Source organism: Rana temporaria, chromosome 3 (genome assembly GCF_905171775.1).
Source record: "Rana temporaria chromosome 3, aRanTem1.1, whole genome shotgun sequence".
Classification (NCBI taxonomy): Eukaryota; Metazoa; Chordata; class Amphibia; order Anura; family Ranidae; genus Rana; species Rana temporaria.
In genome coordinates this window covers 102673352-102695124 of record NC_053491.1, presented here as the reverse complement: position 1 = coordinate 102695124, position 21773 = coordinate 102673352, and the positions used below count along the sequence as shown (strand labels likewise).

General features: G+C 44.7%; 1 protein-coding gene across 1 annotated transcript in view; it reads right to left on the bottom strand.

The window, feature by feature from the left end:
* The window catches only part of CHRNB4 (cholinergic receptor nicotinic beta 4 subunit), a 66804-nt gene extending 53909 nt beyond the window's left edge, over window positions 1–12895 (bottom strand). Inside the window, exon 1 of the mRNA XM_040343130.1 lies at window positions 11639–12895. Within this exon, the coding sequence (XP_040199064.1) occupies window positions 11639–11690 (52 nt within the window). The 5' untranslated portion in view covers window positions 11691–12895. The remainder of the gene's footprint in view (window positions 1–11638) is intronic.
* Window positions 12896–21773: the final 8878 nt, after the last annotated feature.

Genomic DNA, 21773 nt, shown 5'->3' with positions numbered 1-21773 from the left:
TCTGCTCCCCACCCCGACTAGTTGATTGGCCAGCTGCCACACCCAGCGAGCCTGCTCTCTCACTTTCACCTGCCAACACAATGAGCCACTGGCCGCCCACAAACCGCGCCGCCCGATCAGCCTGCTTTCTCACGCGTCTGTGGAGGCACGCGCTATCTAACGCACCCGCGAAGTCGCACGCTATCTCATCCGCCCGCTATCTCAGCCACCCGCTATCTCACCTGCCTGGCCGGCAACAAATTTATCATCGTACCTCCTCATACTGTGCCCTTTTTCCCCCTTTGATGCGCCCTCCAACCCCCCTGTACTGTGTCCTCCTGCCTCCCCGTACTGCACACTCCTGCACCCCCTGTGCTGTGCCCTCCTGCCCCCTCCCTGTGTTGTGCCCTTCTGCTCCCCCCCATACTGTGCCCTCTTAATCCCCTGTACTGTGCCCTCCTGCCCCCCTGTACTGTGCCTTCCTGCTTCCTCTATACTGTGCCCTCCTGCCCGCTGCCTGTATTGTATCCTCCTGCCTACCTCCTCCATACTGTGCCCTTTGTGTTCATTGGACTTTGATTTATGGCATGTTTTCTTATTGTTTTAAATTGATTCTATTGGAAGTACTAATAAATATATGTTTAATTATATCAACTATTTATACTTTAATTCTTAAGAGTAGGTGCAAAAATTGGGGCCCATAATACTATTAAGACGGCCCTGGGTCCAACCTTCCCAGGAAATAATGCCACATCATCCCAATGATGATCTACACGTATCATACTTTCATATCGCAGAGATCATCTCCAATCGAAGTGTTTGCATAAGAAACTAGGAATGTTAGAGTGGAGCCATGATACTAACTAAAGCCGACATTGGGCCCGTGTCTATGCCACCCTGTCCGACAGAAGCTTTGGCCAGCGTCTGTCAGACAAACATGGGGACCCCAATATGAGTCTAAATGGCTGACTGAAGAACATTTTTTATTTCTCTTCTAGCAGTCCGCCATTTTCCCCCTTTCCTGGGTAGGTGAGAACATGGAAGCAAGCTACTGGGGTTCTTTTTTTAAAGGAATAAAGGCTCTTCACTTTTGCTACATGAATCTTAGTGAAATGTTGAAGATGTATTCACATTGAAATCCCAATATATTTTTTTTATATACTCACACATGAGGGAATCCCTGCATCACCAAAACTAGTGTCCCAATTTAAAAATGTCCCCTCTGTTTTAGTGGCAACCGAAAACTTGAGGATTTTCTTAGGCTCCTTTCACACTGGGGCGGGAGGTGTGGTGGCGGTAAAATGCTGCTATTTTTAGCGACGCTTTACCGCTAATTTCACTGCGCTATTTGGCCACTAGCTAGAAAGGGTTAAAACTGCCCGTAATGCGCCTCTGTAGAGGCGCATTGCCGGCGGTATAGCCTTGCTGTCCCATTGATTTCAATGGGCGGGATCGGTGAATACACACCGCTCCAAAGATGCTAGAGCACCCTCGGGCTTTCACACTGGAGAAACAGTAGCAGCTCTTTCCCGCGCTGAGTTTGAACTACTGCGCCGGCATATACCGAGCGCAGTACACTCGTGTATAGTCGGGCAGGCTCGGCTCCTCTCGTGGTCATGTCCTGTGCGTCCTGTACGTCCAGGACGTGACTGTGAGAGGAGCCGAGCCTGCCCGACTATACACGAGTGTACTGCGCTCGGTATATGCTGGCGCAGTAGTTCAAACTCGGCGCGGAAAGCGGGTATCGGCGTATATCGCGCACCCACGATTTTGCCCTGAATTTCAGGGAAAAAAAGTGCGCGGTATACGCTGATAAATACAATATATTTTAAGCTTTTTGCTATAATAAATATCCCCAAAAACAATAAAAAAAAATCTTGCACATATTTTTGGTAAACAAAAATTGCAATAAGCGTATATTGATTGATTTGCACAAAAGTTATAGCGTCTACAAAATAGGGGATATATTTATGGCATTTTTATTATATATTTTTTTTTTACTAGTAATGGCGGTGATGACCAATTATTAGCGGGACTGCGACATTGCGGCGGACAGATCGGACACTTTTGACACTTTTAGGACCATTGACATTTTTACAGTGATCAGAGCTAAAAATAGAGACTGATTACTGTATAAATGTCAATGGGCAGGGAAGGGGTTAAAACTAGGGGGCGATCAAGGGGTTAAATGTGTTCCCTAGGGAGTGTTTCTAACTGTGGGGGGAGTGGACTGACTGGGAGTAGAATGAGATCGCTATTCCTGATCCCTAGGAACAGCAGATCTCTCTCTACTCCCCTGACTGAACAGGGATCTGTCCGGCTCTCTGAGGAGCGATTGCGGGTTGCCGGAGGACATTGCGCCCGCCGACCATGTGCATCGCGATTCGCACAGCTGTGCCAACCTGCGGCAGTATAATGACTTCGGCTGGTCAGCAAGCAGTTAAAGACAGGGGCTGATATCACTGCTGTGTAAATTGTTAGCACTATATAAATAATTGTAATAAATTAATAAATAAAATGTGGGGATGGCACCTTGGTTTGAAAACTCCCTCAGGATGCTTACAATCCAAAAGCTGTATACATTTCCAGTGCTATTAAAAAACCCAAATCACTTTTTACATATGGCCTCCTGTTCCTTTAGACCCGGTTCACACTGGGGCGACAGTCGCCTGACGTGTCGCGTCCCATTCAATGCAATGGAACCGTTCTAATAGGAGCGACGCAAATCGCTCCGACTTAGAAAAAGAATCCTGTACGACTTCGGGGGCGGCTCGGGGCGACCTGCATTGACTTCTATACAGAAATCGTTTTGCAAATTGCCTCTGAAGTCGTCCTCAGGACGATTTGCAGAGTCACCCCCGAAGTCGTGCCGCTGCTGTGTGAACCGACTCTTAGTTCCATACTATCTTTATGATTAATCTAGCAACATAGTCAGCCCCGAATGAAGACCAGTGAAAGCAATTCATCCCAGATAAGTGTTTTGTTACATGTTTGTAAACGTTTGTTAATACCTTACCATTATGTTTTTTTTTCCCACAATCCATTATGTTTTGTCATTGGACTCTTATAGACTGTAAAGCAGGGGTGCCCAGCCAGTGGCCCGCAAAGCCCTCTGATGTGGCCCGCGACCTCCCGCTCTGGGATAGAATAGAATACTGTTATTAAGGGTCAGTTAATTACTAAAACCACAGTGTATATATGGGCATATCATTTCTGCAGTGGTTACTGGGCTGCTTTCAAACTGATCCGCAGGTGCAGAGCAGTTTACCTGCGGGTTACCTGCACTGAGCCATAGACTTCTGTTATTACCTGATAGAAGTCTATTGCAAAGTACAGGAAAGCCAAAAGGTACACTGAGTTGCACCCGTGGTGAGGGTAAACCGTAGCGCATCAGTGTGAAAGCAGCCTTGCGCCCCTTTCACACTGTCAGTCCAAACAATTGGACCCTCCATTCACCTTTAAGTAGTGGCAGATATAAACCAACTTGTGTTTTCCCTCTAATAAGACCTGCTAAAAAATATTGTGGGCTGTGTCCGTGTCCGCACTGCATATGCAAAGCAGACACGGACATGTAATCCACCCGTTGTGCTCATTGTGGCCCGCGACTGGTTACCAAGTTGCTTAAGAGGCCCTCACTCTTCAAAAGTCATTCTGGAAGTGTCAGGATCAAAGATTAATGCACAAGTCATCCCTTATGTTGGTAAACACCACAATATTAACCTGTGTATCACCACAATACTGGAAAAGGGTATAGAATAGATGTGCAATGGGTAAGCTTGTTAGTCCTATAATAATAAACATATAACATCACATTTAAAACAAAGGAACTTTATTCTTTAATTGTACCACCAATGTAAGGAACATTCTTTCCACTGACCACCAATGTAAAGAGCATTCTTTCAGTTGACCACCAATGTAAGGAACATTCTTTCAGTTGACCACCAATGTAAGGAACATTCTTTTAGTTGACCACCAATTTAAAAAGGAAAATTTATATGAAATACTTACCGTAATTTTCCTTTCCTGATGGACTCCATGGCAGCCTACGTGTGGGTTAATCCCGCCTCTCATACCTCATAGGACCCTACTCCCATAAAGCTTTGCTTCTCCCAATAGACTGTGTTCCGTAATATAGCCTACTCCAGCAAAGGGGAGGGAACTCCGGCTGCCATGGAGTCCATCAGGAAAGGAAAATTACGGTAAGTATTTCATATAAATTTTCCTTTTTCCTGACAGACTCCATGGCAGCCTACGTGTGGGAAATAACTAGCCATACACACCCGGGTGGGCAAATTGCTGGTTAAAGAAAAAGTTTTAATTGACATTGTCAACAGATAAAACATGTAAACCAAAATTAACCGACGATAAGGAAGCCGGTTCCACGCAGTAGTGCGTCATAAATGTATTCAGTGATGACCAAGAGGCCGCTCTGCAGATAACTTCCGGAGAGACGTGTCGGGCAGCCGCCCACGACGTAGCCATGCCCCGAGTAGAATGGGCGGTTACCGCTTCCGGTGGAGCCAAACCCTTCGCTTTATAAGCCCCTTGGATTGCCTGTACAATCCATGCTGCAATAGATCTAGGGGAAGCACGCATTCCCTTATTCTTTCCGTGAAATGAAATAAATAGATGATCGGATTGCCGAAAAGATGCTGTAGCTTCCAGATATTGTTTTAATACATTCCCAACATCCAAAGGATGAATTTCAGAGTCCTCAGAAGAACGAAAGATGGGAAGGACGATCTCTTGGTTCTCATGGAAGACTGATGTAACTTTAGGTTTGTGACCTAGCATAGGAATCAGGACTACCCGGTCCGGGAAGAACGTAAGAAAAGGTTCCTTACATCCCAATGAGCCAATTTCCGAAACCCTTTTCGCTGAAGTCATGGCCACTAGAAAGACCGTCTTGAGAGAAAGATCTTTGATTGGTTGTTGGTCTGAATTCTGTATGTTTGAGAAAAAATCCAGAACTAGCGGAAGGTCCCATTTGGAGAATCTTGGTTTTCTTAGAGGTCTCAGTCGGATAGCTCCTCTGAAAAACTGTCTGACGAGAGTGTGAGTGGCCCAGGATATCCCGGTGAATGCGGAGATAGCCGAGACTTGGACTCTTAGTGAGCTTACAGATAGAGGTAGCTCAAGACCCGTCTGAAGAAAACCCAGAATGTCCTGAATTCTGGGATTATCAGGAGAACCGTCCATAGAAGTGGTATAGTCAGAGAATTTTGACCATATCCTTTGGTAGATTCTGTTAGTACTTGGTCTCCTAGCGTTCAATAGGGTGGAGATGGCTCCGCTTGGACAACCTAACGCTTCCAACCTTCCCCTTTCAAGAACCAGGCCATGAGATGTAGATGGGTTGGACATGGATGAGGAGTTGATCCTTGTAGCAGGAGATCTGATCTGGATGGAAGAGGAACTGGATCCCGGAAGCTCAGCTGAAACAATAATGGGAACCACGGCCTGTTGGGCCAGTATGGGACTATTGCCACTATCTCGACTTCCTCCCACCTGAGTCTCGATAGAAACTTGAGGATGACTGGAATTGGAGGGAAGGCATAGGCTCTGCGAAACCTCCACTGATCCGTTAGAGCATCCACCCCGAAGGCCTGGGGACAGCGACATCTGGTGTAGTACTTCTCCAGCTTGAAATTGCATGGGGATGCAAACAGATCCACTTCTGGTGAAAAATCCAGTGACAGGATCCAACTGAAAATCTCGTTGTGGAGAGACCACTCGTTGTTGTCGAGGGATGTCCTCGACAGAAAATCCGCCTGTAGATTCTGAGATCCGGGGAGATATACCGCTGTCAAATCCTTCAAGTGTGTCTGCGCCCAAGACATAATTGGATTCACCTCCTTCAGTAGAGACAGACTGCGAGTACCACCCTGTCTCTTGATGTACGAGACTGCTGACGTATTGTCCATCCTTAGGAGGACTGAAGACCCCTTTATCAGGTGAAGAAAAGCTTGTAGGGAACAGAAGGCTGCGCGAAGTTCCAGCACATTGGACACGATTTTCTGGGACGGAAAGTCCCACTTCCCTTGGGCTACTTCCTTCAGGCAGAGAGCCCCCCAACCTGTGTTGCTGGCATCTGACGTGATCGTGATCCAAGATACAGGAGCTAGGGAATGGCAATTGAGGAGATTTTTCCTTAGTAGCCACCAGGAAAGACTTTCCCGCATGTGTGACGTTATCCGGATCAATTGGTTTTGTGATCTCGGGTCCCACTGTTGAAGAAACCCCTTCTGGAAGGGCCGCATCTTCCACTGTGCCCATCTCACCATCGGAGTTGTGGAGACCATGGTGCCTATAATGTTGAGGCATTGTGAGGCTTTCAGGAAAGGAGACTCTAGAGCGCAACGGATCCTGTCGCGAACAACTGGGATTTTCTCCAGGGGCAAAGAGATGGTACTTAGAGATGTATTGAATTGGGCCCCGAGAAATATCAGTGATTGTGTTGGTACTAGGTGACTCTTCTCCTTGTTCAGTAGCCAGCCAAACTCGGTCAGAATCGATATGACCAGATCCCGGTGCGTCAATATTTGCTCCTTGTTTTGCGATAGCAGTAGTAGGTCGTCTAGGTAGTGGTGTAGACGAACGCCTCTGGTTCTGATCAGGGCTACAACAGCTAGTAAGAGTTTTGAGAATACCCGTGGGGATGTTGTGAGTCCAAACGGGAGACAAACGAATTGGAGGTGAATATTGCCTACTGCGAACCGCAGATACTTCTGAAATTCCATTGCTATGGGCACATGAAAGTAAGCATCTTTCAGATCTATGGCCACAAGCCAGTCGCCTGGTTGAACTGCTTGCCGGATCGTGAGCAGCGATTCCATTTTGAACTTCTCTTTTTTGATAAAGGTGTTCAGATGTGTCAGGTCTATCACTGGTCTCCAGGAACCTGACTTTTTTTGGACCAGAAAAAGGGGTGAATACATCCCCTGGAACCTCTCGGCCGTTGGGACATGTATAGCGGCACCTTGAGCCACAAGAGAGCTCGTGTAGGACAGGAGGACTTGTCTTTTTTCTTCTGAGCATGGAATTGTTGTGTGAATGACTTGAAGAATAGGGGGTTCTGTAAAAATCCAAGAATGGCCTGTAGATATTGTTTTTACTGTCCAGAAATCTTTTATTGAGGCTGCCCAGACATGCTTGAACTGGAAGAGACGAGCCCCGACTCTTTCCGTCTGGGCCGGCTCTATATCAAAAGGACTTCGGAGCCTCACGTCCACCAGAAGAAGGGCTTTTTGCCGGCTTCTGACCAGAGGGTTGGTTTCTTCTCCAATTCCTCCTAAAATCACGTCCAGGTCTGTACCGACGGGCCTCCCTTGCCCGATCTTGATCTTGCCTGGGAAAGAATTTTTTCTGTCCATACGGACGACGATCCTGGGGAAGGAACCCTGACTTACCCCCCGTGGCTCGGGTGATGGCATCATCTAGTTTGTTCCCAAACAGGGAAGAACCCAAAAAGGGTATCTTGCACCATGCCTGTTTAGAGGCAGGGTCAGCCATCCAAGGGCGTAGCCATAGGGCACGCTTGGCTGTGACAGAGGAAAGCATGACCCGAGACACTAGACGTATAAGGTCAAGGGAAGCTTCCCCTAGGAAGACTGAAGCCATCTTTAGTTCTTGGACTGGGATGCTTCCAGATATGTCTTCAGAGACACAAGATAACACAGTGTCCATTTCACCTGTCCAGGCCTCCATTGCTTTTGACAGGGCTGCCAGCGCTAGGGCTGGTTTACAGGCCATGCCCGCTGTAATATAAATTTGTTTTAAGTCAGTGTCTATTTTCCTCTCCAGACCATCCTTAAAGGAAACGGTGTCTTCCAAAGGGAGAGTGACGTGTTTCACCAGTCTCATCAAGGCCGCATCGACTAGAGGAGCTGACTCTAAATGTCTCACCTCTTCACTTTTGAATGGGTATAACTTCGCTATCTTGGATAGTAAAGAATTTTTCCTGTCTGAACCAGACCATTCTTCCATAATTACATCTCCTAGTTCACCAAGGAGGGGAAAGTTTGGGCGGTCTTTCTTAAGCTGGCTAAAGAACTTCCTTTGCTTGGAAGGTGCTTCTACTGGATCCTCCCATTTTAAAGCGTCCTTGACTGCTTTCACCAATGTTGGGACCAGGGAAAAATCAAAACCAGCAGCATAATGGACATTTTCCATTTCACTTTCTGAGGAAACACTTGGAGAGCGGTTGACTCTAGAGGGCCCCGCAACTTCAGGATCATCCTGTACCAGGACTGGGGATGGTTCAACAGGAGGAACAACCGCTTGGGCGGAAGTAGAGATGTTCAAGGATTCTTGGACCACTCTTCTGACCAGGGCTTCAACCTGCTGGTCCTCACCCCCTCTTTCCCTTACAGCACGGGAATAACATGGCTCACAGAGGGATTTTCCTTCTGGGACCTGAGCTCTACATCCCCAACAGGAATTCCTTTCAGAATGACTGGAGTGACGGTGAGAGTGGTGACCAGACGAGGATCTAGAACCTTCTCTATAATGCTTAGATGAAGATCTAGAGCTTCTAGAACTTGAATGATGTTTTTGTGATTGAACTTCATTATTATCTTCACGTGCTACAATTTGAGAAGTAGACCTAGAGGGACTGGAAACAAAAAAGACAAAATACATTTTTTTTTTTTTTTTTTTTTAAACCAAAACCCCATAGAAAACAGGCAGAGGGAAAATAATTCCATCCTACCTGCAGCGTAAGGTTTGGCCACAGGGGGGCGGTGACACATCCATGGCAGTGAGGATACAAACAGTACTAAGGAAAAACCAATAACAACAGTGCATCAGGCAAACAATAAATAACACTTAAGGAGACATAAGGCAGTCACTAGTACAGCCTCTTACCTAGACCAGAGACACACACACTTCAAATCAGACCGTCAGGATGTGCCACTGATTAGCTGTACCTGACAGCTATTTAAACTTGCCGCCCCTGTCAATGACGTCACCGCGCATAGCTGTGCGCCTGTGCGGTGAACCGGCGTCACCCTTTAGGCCTCGCGCGCATGCGCGATCGCGGCTGACTGAAACAGGAAGGCGCACACGCAACCAAGCCTCGTTCGCAAACGAGGCCCGCGCATGCGCAGACCCTCAGAAAGCGGCGAGGCTGAAACGCAATGCGTTCCAGCGGCCATGAGCAGACAGACAACAAACATAAACCGGCTGCCATTACAGTAAGTAAACGAATTCATACATTACCACCAGTGGAGACCCCATAATCCATCCTGGATACAATAGCCACCGCTGCACGCTCTGCAAGATCTGGGCCAGTAGATATGACCACCTGCTAATAGCCAGGATATATAGTCAGATAATTGCTTACCTGCCAGTGGCAGGTTAGTAAGCTTTCACAAAAAACGTCCGTCCCACTAATAGTTGAGACTTGTTGGACATTAGAGCCATACAAAAAACACTCCATGTGTAATAAAACCAGGACTATGGATCAGGGGATATCTTTTTCTGAAGTAACAAACTACTTTGGTCCTAGGAGGAGGACAAAAAAGGAACACAGTCTATTGGGAGAAGCAAAGCTTTATGGGAGTAGGGTCCTATGAGGTATGAGAGGCGGGATTAACCCACACGTAGGCTGCCATGGAGTCTGTCAGGAAAGAACTTTCTTTCCACTGACCACTAACGTATATAACATTCTTTCAGTTGACCACCAATGTAAGGAACATTCTTTTCGCTGACCATCAATGTAAGGAACATTCTTTCCACCAAACACCAATGTAAGGAACATTCTTTTCACTGGCCATCAATGTAAGGAACATTATTTTCACTGACCACCAATGTAAGGAGCATTCTTTCAGTTGACCACCAATTTAAGGAACTTTCTTTCCGCTGACCACTAATGTATAGAACTTTCTTTCTACTGACCATCAATGTAAGGAACATTCTTTCCACCAAACACCAATGTAAGGAACATTCTTTCCACTGACCACCAATGTAAGGAACATTATTTCCACTGACCACTAATGTAAGGAACATTCTTTCCATTGACCACCAATGTAAGGGACATTCTTTCCATTGACCACCAATGTGAGGAACATTCCTCCCACTGACCATTAACGTATGGAACATTCTTTCTACTGACCACCATTGTAAGGAGCATTCTTTCAGTTGACCACCAATGTAAGGAACATTCCTCCCACTGGCCACTAATGTAAGGAACATTTTTTCCATTGACCACTAATGTAAGGAACATTCTTTCCACTGACCACCAATATAAGGAACAATCTTTCCTCTGACCGCCAATGTAAGGAGCATTCTTTGACCACCAATGTAAGGAACAGTCTTTAAGTTGACCAACAATGTAAGGAGCATTCTTTGACCACCAATGTAAGGAACATTCTTTAAGTTGACCAACAATGCAAGGAGCATTATTTCCACTTCCCACCAATGTAAGCTATTTTCCTCCCACTGACAGCCAGTGTACTAGGGGGACTCCACTGACCACTAATGTTAGGGAGCATTACAGTTTCCACTGTCTGCTTTTCTGGCCATCATTATTACTTGTTTCATTATCATTGCTAAAATTATTTTTTCATGTCCAAAAGCCCTGGGTGTCAAATACAAGTGATTCCTTATTCTTATACATACAACCTTGTGTGCATGGCAATGTCTTCAGAACTGTACATATAACAAATATCGGCAAAAGATCCCCAACACCTGAATTTTTTTTAAGGATTCCTCCATATTAAAAAAAAGGTTACTAAAGTCTGGCATAGAGTATATTTGTATGATAATTAATACATATTGATTTACATATGACTTTGCTCCAGACATAGCTGACTATAACTCTTAAGATTTGGCACATGTCAGATACCAAACCTGCCCAAACTAACCATATTACATGCACTGCATTGCATTACACTGAAGCTATTTACACTTTTCATGTAAGGGACAGCTATTAAATCCACAAAGTTACATTTCATGGTGTATATTATATAAAATGGACAACTATATTGTATATACCTGCCAAAGCATTGTGACAAGCAGCAAACTAATGTACACATACAGTATATAAAGTACAGAATGTGGATCTTATAGGAAATACATATATTGATGGTATTGACTTGTAAATCTACTGAACAATAAATATATATTTATTTTATTTATTTTCAACCCTGCATAGCACATTGATACACAATAATAAAGTCAGGACAGCGCAATGTGATGTTTTTATAATCAGATTATAGCTCTTTTTAATTACATAATTGTGGGAAATAAAGTGTGTATCCTTTAATTCTCATTTACACAACAGCACAGTGCTCATTTTTTGGCCATTGTGTTAGAAAAGTATTGTACTGAGATGACCTTGACTATACAGAACAGCAAATAGAAGCCATGCAATATATTCTTCTGCATCACTGACCCCCATCCGGTGCCTTGTCGGCACTTCTCTGGAGATAATATGTATATATTTCTGTAAATGAAGCTGAACTAATTGAACTGAGCATGCATATAAACCAACAAATGATACACATGTCATAAAATGTCAAATACATCCAAAGTATCAGGATGAGTGTGTGGATCTGTATAATCAGTGCTGTCCATGCACTGAGGAATATATATAAGATTATGTCCTACACAGTGATCCCAACAATTAGAACATGGAATATAGGAAGTGTTTACTCACAGTCCCATAAGAAGAGGGCAGAGAGGAGAAGCAGAGAGCTCAGATCCCCCATGGTATGTCCTGTGCGATGCTTGGGTGCTCTTCATGTACTGGAGGAGCCAGGGGCTGGGTCGGGGACAGGGATCAGGGCTGGGTCGGGGACAGGGATCAGGGCTGGGTCGGGGATATGCTCTGGAGCAGTTCAGGGACAGGGATCAGGGCTGGGTCAGGGACAAAGCTCCATTACAGGTCGGGGACAGGGATCAGGGCTGGGTCGGGCACAGAGGTCCAGTACAGGTCGGGGACAGGGATCAGGGCTGGATCAGGGACAGAGCTCCATTACAGGTCGGGGACAGGGATCAGGGACAGAGTTCCAGTACAGGTCGGGGACAAGGATCAGGGACAGAGCTCCAGTACAGGTCGGGGACAAGGATCAGGGACAGAGCTCCAGTACAGGTCGGGGACAGGGATCAGGGCTGGGTCGGGCACAGAGCTCCAGTACAGGTCGGGGACAGAACTCCAGTACAGGTCGGGGACAATGGTCAGGGACAGAGCTCCAGTACAGGTCGGGGACAGGGATCAGGGCTGGGTCGGGCACAGAGCTCCAGTACAGGTCGGGGACAGAACTCCAGTACAGGTCGGGGACAATGGTCAGGGACAGAGCTCCAGTACAGGTCGGGGACAGGGATCAGGGCTGGGTCGGGCACAGAGCTCCAGAACAGATCGGGGACAGAACTCCAGTACAGGTCGGGCACAGCGCTCCAGTCCAGGTCGGGGACAGAACTCCAGTACAGGTCGGGGACAATGGTCAGGGACAGAGCTCCAGTACAGGTCGGGGACAATGGTCAGGGACAGAGCTCCAGTACAGGTCGGAGACAGGGATCAGGGCTGGGTCGGGGACAGGACGCTGGAATGGGTCAGGACTCTGGAATGGGTCGAGGACAGGACTCTGGAATGGGTCAGGGACAGGACTCTGGAATGGGTCGGGGACAGGTGGAAGGGAGAGGATGCTCATCCAACAACACTCAGCCTGAGTGTGGATAATAGAAAAGCTGGTAAAGTTTGCCTGGAGCGGGGAATGCAGCGCTCAGGAGCGGGGGGAAGGCGAGGAGGAGGGTAGTACACAGCACACACTTGCAGGTAAGTTGTCCTCCTCTGTGTTCGCACCTGCAGGGTAGGTCGGATGCAATGAATGGAGCAGGAGTGTGTGCATAAAGCGTTGTCCTGCTAATTAGGAGGGAAGCTGGACATACCATGTGAGATGGCAAGGAGGCAGCGCACTAATAATGGACTGTACATAGGAATATGCCGAGCAATAGTACATATGGATGGCTCTTGGGATTCCAGACTTTAGTCGGCACAGCAATTTAGCACTGTGTGTTTTAATGGTCTGAAGTCCTCACCATTCTTCATGTCTGCTGCACATTATTAGCTGTAAAACCAGCAATGGTTGAAGGCACTGGGAGCATCTGTGACTGTGATCAAGGTGGTTAATAGTGCATGGCTGAGAATAGTAGAACATGGCTTCTGTAAGCTCATTACTTGTGTCCTGCTGACCTTATAACGAGCAACATGAACCACTCTCTTTATAGTACAATTTCCAGCACGAAATATACAGAGTATAATGTCCCAAACACGATCTCATGATCTTATAATGTCCTAAAAATGATTGCATGATCTTATAATGTCCCAAAACTGATTTCATGATCTTATAATGTCCCAAACATGATCTCATGATCTTATAATGTCCCAAAAATGATTTCATGATCTTATGATGTCCCAAACATGATCTCATGTCTTATAATGTCCCAAAAATGATATAATAATGTCCCAAACATGATCTCATGATCTTATAATGCCCCAAAAATGACCGCATGATCTTATAATGTCCCAAACATGATCTCATGATCTTATAATGTCCCAAAAATGATCACATGATCTTATAATGTCCCAAACATTATCTCATGATCTTATAAGTCCCAAACATGATCTCATGATCTTATAATGTCCCAAACATGATCTCTTGATCTTATAAGTCCCAAACATGATCTAATCATCTTATAAATCCCAAAAATGATCTCATATCTTCTAAGTCCCAAACATGATCTCATGATCTTATAATGTCCCACACATGATCTCATGATCTTATAATGTCCCAAACATGATCTCATGTCTTATAATGTCCCAAAAAATGATTTAATGATCTTATAATGTCCCAAACATGATCTCATGATCTTAGAAGTCCCAAACATGATCTCAAGATCTTATAATGTCCCAAACATGATCGTATAATGTCCCAAAAATGACCGCATGATTTTATAATGTCCCAAACATGATCTCATGATCTTATAATGTCCCAAAAATGATCGCATGATCTTATAATGTCCCAAACATGATCTTATAAGTCCCAAACATGATCTCATGATCTTATAATGTCCCAAACATGATCTCTTGATCTTATAAGTCCCAAACATGTTCTAATCATCTTATAATTCCCAAAAATGATCTCATCATCTTATAAGTCCCAAACATGATCTCATGATCTTATAATATCCCAAACATGATTCCATGATCTTATAAATCCCAAGTATGATCTCACAATCTTATAAGTCCCAAGCATGATCTCATAATCTTATAAATCCCAATTATGATCTCATAATCTTATAAGTCCCAAGCATGATCTCATCGTATAAGTCCTAAACATGATCTCATAATCTTATAAGTCCCAAACATGATCTCATCTTTTTCAATCTATATAAACTGGTAAAAGCTGATAACAAGTGTAGGAATCACTGTTATGGTCTGGAATTAATCGATACAATACTATAAGTTACATAATTATTATGTATAATATATGATACCCATTTTTACATATATACACTATATTACCAAAAGTGTTGGGACACCTGCCTTTACACACACATGGACTTTACTGGCATCCCAGTCTTAGTCCACATGGTATGAAATTAAGTTGGCCCACCCTTTGCAGCTATAACAGCTTCAACTCTTCTGGGAAGGCCGTCCACAAGGTTTAGGTGTGTCTATGAGAATAAGAAAAATATAAATTGCGCTACCTCAACCACCCTTCTTGCCGGACACAAGCGTATGCAAGTGGGTGATCTATGGTGATATAAGTGAAAGGCTGGCTGCTATGTCAGGAGCGACCTATATTGGCCACCAGGGTGCAGCATGCAGCCACCTCAAAATCCCACACCAGTGATGGTGATTTACAAGTGAGAACCAAAAACAAACGAAGAACACTTAAATCAAAAAAACATTAGCTAAATATAAACTTTGGCTATGAATGTGTTAATAGTCCAAAATAATAGCAAAAAGTCCATTAGATAGCAGGTAGTATATCAAACACCCGTGCATCTGTGCCACATTACAGATTGGTTATAAACATGTCCAAAGGAAAACGTGATATCTCCTCCACCAGACTTTTGGATTGGCCTCTTACCAAAGTCCCACGATCCTTTATTAAAGGTGATCAGAAACAGCAATACAGCTGTAATAGGTCCCAATCTCGCAGTTTCAGATATGCAGTCTTGTTGGATCTCGTTCTTCAAGAAATTTCAGCAGTATCAGGAGCTTCTTGGGTGACGAGCGGCGCGCTGTCGTCACCCAAGAAGCTCCTGACGTTCCCCCAGTGGACGGGTGCCTGAGAGTTTTGTGTACCGGCCGGCACATTAGATTCAAGGCAAATTTTAAACTACATAACTGTAAGTGCAATTTTAACTTTTTAAATACATTTCTACATATTTAATGCACTATGTGGAGCTGTCACTGTTTTTTACATGGTGGGCATTGATACTGCTGAAATTTCCTGAAGAACGAGATCCAACAGGACTGCATATCTGAAACTACAAGATTGGGACCTATTATATGCTGTTTCTGATCCCCTGTAATAAGGGATCGCTAGAATTTGGTAAGAGGCCAATCTATAAGTCTGGTGGAGGAGATATCACGTTTTCCTTTGGACACATTTATAACCAATCTGTAATGTGGCACAGATGCACAGGTGTTTGACATACTACCTGCTATCTAATGGACTTTCTGCTATTATTTTAGACTATTAACTCATTCATAGCCAAAGTTTATATTTAGCTAATGTTTTTTTTATTTAAGTGTTCTTCGTTTGTTTTTGATTCTCACTTGTAAATCACCATCACCATCACTGGTGTGGGATTTTGAGGTGGCTGCATGCTGCACCCTAGTGGCCAATATACTGTAGGTCGCTTCTGACATAGCAGCCAGCCTTTCACTTATATCACCATAGATCACCCACTTGCATACGCTTGTGTCCGGCAAGAAGGGTGGTTGAGGTAGCGCGATTTATATTTTTCTTATGTTTATTTCTTGTAGTTATTGTTTACATGATAATCACAGCACCTAGAGGGATTAGACTGTGACCACGTTGCAGTTCTCTTTTCCCTTTTTTCTCATCTTTTTGGTATTTTTTAGCGCAGTTTCTTTCCATTTTTCTATGTCTATGGGAATGTTTGACCATTCTTCTAGAAGCAAATTTGTGAGGTCAGGCACTGATGTGGACGAGAAGGCCTGGCTCAAGTCTCCGCTCTAATTCATCCCAAAGGTGTTCTATTGTATTGAGGTTAGGACTCACACTGTATTCACACTGTATACCATACTATAATAAAATAAGTATTTTATCATTTCTGCAGCCAGAAAAAAACAGATGACAACACAGCATTCAACTGACTTCCACCCTGGCCATATCTCAGCATATTTATTTTTTTTCCAGAAAGTTTAAATTGTTAGTTTGGACTCAGCTTCGCTCCATAATGGTCCATGCACACTGACCTAACCACTTCTATACCTGGCACTTTCACCCCCTTCTTGCCCAGGCCGATTTTCAGCTTTCAGTGACAATTGTTTGGTCATGCAACACTGCACCCATAAGAAATGTTTATAATTTTTTCACCCAAATAGAGCTTTCTTTATGTGGTATTTAATCACAAGGCTTTTTATGTTTTGCTAAATAAATTTAAAAAGATGGAAAATTCTACAAAAAAAAAGCAAGTTTTCTTTGTTTCTGTTATAAAATTGATCATTCTTCATGTACTTGGGGCCCAAAAAATACCAGAACAGCACAAATACACCAAATGACCCCTTTTTGGAAAGCAGACAGTCCATTGTATTTACTAAGAGGCACAGTGAGTTTTTTTGAAGTTGTAATTTTTTGACAAAATTATTTGGAAAATGAAGAAATAAAAATGAAATATTTAATTTATTTTATTTTTTCCATACTGTCACCAGTGCAGTACGGCGTTATCATATAACTGGTGTGGCAGTGATCAGGGACACTGACTAGTGACAGTATGTAAAAAATCATAATAATATTTGTTTTCTTTTTTTACGATTTTGTATCTAACACACTGTGACCAAAGCAATAAAGTATTACAACAGTAACACTGTATTACTCTGGGAAAGTGATCAGGATTTTTTTTTTTTTTTTACACAATATGATTGCTTATAGCAGTGAAGAGTCATTCAGTTTGTTTTGTTGTGATTAGCTATGATTGGCTATACACATTGTACAGATGGGCTGTGATTGGCCCTGTGTGTACCATGTGATCACTGTGACCAATCTCAGCTAGTAACACAATTGTATTAATCAGAGCCGGCCCGACCATGGGACCAGATGGTACCAATGGACCAGGCGGCACTTTCGGAGGGGCGGCAAATTGCCGCCCTCCCGCCCGCCCGCCATCACCGTTCTGCCCTCCCCACAGCCAATCAGCTCCTCCGTGCCGCTCCCCGGCTACTTTTGATTGACAGTGTTGGCTTCCAATGGGCGCGGGCGATGCCACCTGATCGCCACTAGTCACATGATAGAGCTGTGCGTGTCAGAGGTAGGAAGATGGCGGCTGGTCAGGTTGTGTTGCAGCTCTCCGCTCTGCTGCTGGTGGGGTTGCCATGGCAGGTGACTTCCTCCCAGCAAGTGCCCATCCTGCTGTGGTCCAGCGAGAGGTGAGAGCCGACGTCATAGAACACCCGGTCCCGGCTGACATTGCGAGGGAGATCTGTGTATGATAATGAATGGTGGGGGGGAAGGGGCCTGTCCTCCCTCATCTCATCTGTGCACATCACTGCTTCTATGACAATAGAATCTGGGTGCCATGATCTGTCCTTACACCACATGATGGGGTCATGTCATCTCATTAATGCACATGATGTCATTATTCACAGTGTGATGTCATCCAGTACTATTACACTGGCCAGTGTCCTAAAACTATGAAAATGTGTCAACTGTTTTATTGCTGGGTGCATTTAATGATTATTATTTAAAACTATATGACATCACACACACAAGCACATCTGATAGGTTCACATTATACATTCCATACACAGGGGTAAGAAATGGAAGTCCATGTTTGGGCATGCTGCCCTAGTCCAATCAGAGGTTTACACGAAGCTGAGAGTAGAGAGTAGATTTAGCATAACAGTCCTGAGACATAAATTCCTTTTGGGGGTCTGTAAAGACAGGACGATGGGGGAAGGGTGACTTCCTATCGAGAAAGGTCCATCTGTATTTCCACACATGTCCAAGAATTCATCATAAAGGAGGGGCCGTAATTAGGAGTGAGGGGATGGAGTTGCTTCTTGATTTGGAAGACAGAAAATGTAGACTGAACTAAAACCATCATATATGATTCCTGATATCTGACAAAATCTTTATCAAGGAAAATAAGCAGTATTGATCATTCTCGTACATACATATGCATATATAAAAAGAAATATGGAAATATTAACCGAAATTAAAGAAATATAAACCGAGAAACACTTTAATAGTTCTAATCATAACATAACATTTTCATTTTAGTTTCAAGTCCATCACAATCTCTGGTCAGAGATTGTGTGATCCCTGCAGATTGATCTCCTCACCAGCCACTAACACCTCTACACATTGTCTGACTGTTAACATTGAATGTCTCCAAAATCAGATTTGTGTCATGGTTGGTAGACTTTATTTTTTGTTTAGTTAACAAGGTCGATTGTTAAATTACATGGGACTTGGCGTCAGTCTTCTGTGTCATCAAGGGGGTCACAATATTACATGTAATACTAGGAGAGACACCCAGAGACCGCCAGCACAGTAGAGGGGTCGGCCCGGGACTGCCGGCGCAGTAGAGGGGATGTCATGTCCGCAGCCTCTGTCCCCCTACTGTGTCATGTCCGCAGCCTCTGTCCACCTCCTGTGTCATGTCCTCAGCCTCTGTCCCCCTCCTGTGCCATGTCCGCAGCCTCTTTCCCCCTCATGTGTCATGTCCGCAGCCTCTGTCCCTCTCCTGTGTCATGTCCGCAGCCTTTGTCCACCTCCTGTATCGTGTCCGTAGCCTCTGACCATCTCCTGAATTTTATCATGTCTGCAGTCTCTAAAGGGGATCCTAGAAATGAGTCAAGAGTGGGAGCGCCAGGATGGGGGTTACGGGAAGAAACAGATGTGTGGACTGGTCCTCTTTATACTCCTACATAAATGAATAGAGCTATAACAGGTCTTTTTTATACTCATATACATGTAAACAACCATAACAGGTCCTCTTTATACTCCTATAGACATGTATAGAGCCATGACAGGTCCACTTTAGTTATCATGATATAAAATAATGGATGTGGGGGCATTTTGGTGGGCATGATTCTTTTTTTTTGGGGGGGGGGCAGCATTTCATTCTTGGTACCAGGCAGCATAATGTCTTGGGCCGGCACTGGTATTAATGGATGTCATAAAAGGAAGCCATCCATTGTTATTGTAATGTATTGTAACTGTTCAATGTCTATGAGACAACAGTATACTTTGTAAAGTATACTTTGTAAAGCACTGTGCAAAGTGTTGGCACTATATAAACAATAGTAATAACAACAGAAAAGTATAAAGCTGGCCACACATGGATCAAAATTCAGCCAGTTCAGCAGGGACCAGCCAAGTTTTGATCCATGTATAGGCAGGGAAGTTGTACAAAAGATGATCTACCAATTGATTTCTTTACAATCGCCTTGTCTGATTTTCCTCATTTAATCAGTTTAATCAGTGCCACAGGCTATCGTCGGCAGCACTAATCAGTGTATTTTGATGGCGGGGAGTCTTCCCGCTGTCAGAATACATTAGTTCAGCGGGAAGGATTCCTTCATCCACCTGCTGGTTGAATGAAAAAAATAAAATAATTGCTTAGCCTAATGGCTCAATATATGTGAACACATTCCAAAGTGTCCACTTTACTTTTCCCAGTATCACATTTGAGGAAATCTTGTCCTGTTACATCCAGGCTGTGCATAGTACTGTAAGTCTATTTGCTGTAATTTCTCATCTGGTGGAAGTGTTTTAAAAGCGGAAATGCAACTCATCAAATGTGCAGTTATTGGGTCTAATAATTGCATATTTGATGAGTTGTGTATGTAGCAAGGTCCCAGGCCTCCTCTAGTCTAATGAGAACATTTAGAGCCAAGATCTGCTGACATCCTTCTGTATATGGTGGGTTGAAAGGCATAGTGGGAGTAATGCAAGGTAGATTCATAGGCGCCAGACACTTCTTGAATGCAAAGAGATTTTATTTCTCTTAACAGAACTTTGGGAGAGAGGGTTAGGGCCATAGGCAGTTGCAATATTAATTGGCACACTCTGAGACTTTGACAGGAGGACAGCCATGAAGGGAAAGGCATCCAGCAAATCTGTATGTGTAGGAATGCTGTCTCCTATGGCAACAGTCTTTAACACAAAGTGTAACAGTTCCTTCACTTCCACTTCAATCTCTTCTTGTAGTTCCTCAGACCACTGAGCTCCCAGTCTCTCCCACACTAGACTAGATTATTCACTGCCACTGAATCCCTTAAGCTCTTCCAATCTTCACTGTAGTGAATCTCCCTCAAGCGTCACCCCCGCTTCTCTGCTGGGTCCCTAGCTTGGCACTCCAGATACTTCTCAAGCTTCACCCACGCTGGCCTGCTCAGTCCCTGGCTTGACACATAAGGCTGCTCTGAAAGCGTCACCTCTGCTGGCTGGGTCCCTGGCTTGATACTTGCTGAAGTTTCCTGATTCTCCACCATCTCCGGTTGGTGAGAATTATACTCCAGTACTTGCTTCAGCTACTCACTGCTGTCCCTGGTAATAAGGTGGTTGGTTCCTTAGTGGAGACAGCTTCCCCTTTACCTCCGACCACGATAGGTTATCCGGCTGGCAGAACCGTCACTTCTGGTTGGACTGCAAGCCGCAGTCCCAACCCTGCTCTGCTGCTCTCTTGCTTCTGGATAGGGCCTCAAACAGCCTAGAAGCCAGATGTGCCTTGGATAGGCCCAAACTCTGGCCTTGCAGATCGGGCAGTACAACACATGTCCACCCAGGCAGCCGCCCATATGGCACAGAACAATGATCACCTGACTCCACCCAAATATATAGGTTCTCCCAGCAGGCCAAGGGATTTAAGAAAACTCCTGCCCATTGGCTGAGATACCCCATATACTCCTAATCTGTCCTTGCTTTGCCCTTCTAATCTCTGCATTAAGGTAAAAAACCTTCTTTGTCCAGCCCCCTTGATACCTACTTGAGCCCGATCATGATTGAGGGGCTCCCTTCCTCCTCACAGCAGTGAGGAGAGAGTGGGGTTAGGACTAAGCCACGGGGGGGGAGGAGCCAGGAGCTTTGGTAGGGGACCCGAGAAGAGGAGGATCAGGGATACTCTGTGCAAAACCACTGCTTAGACCAGGTGAGTATGACATGTTTGTTATTTAGAAAACAAAATGAGTGTTTACAATCACTTTACCAACTGTCCTGTAAAGTGTGAGTTTTTCCTCCTCAGTGAGCTTTGGCATGCTTGCCAAACACTACCATTATTTTTGAGACTAGTCCTCTAGAGTGGCAGCTGGTGCTCCATTTTTTGGGGGGCTGGCAAACAAAGACACCCCCCGTTCGGTTCATCAACCAGTCAAATCAGCTTCACTGCGGCTTCCTCCTCGGTGGCTTACCCACCTTCTCTGGGGCTTCCTCCTTGGCGGCTTCCCCTGTATCTCCGGCTTTACTGCGGCTTCCTCCTCGGTGGCTTAGCCTACGTCTCCGGCTTCACGGTGGCCTCCTCCTTGGCGACTTCCCCTGTGTCTCCGTCTTCACAGCAGCTTCCTCCTCAGCAGTTCCCCCTGCATCTCC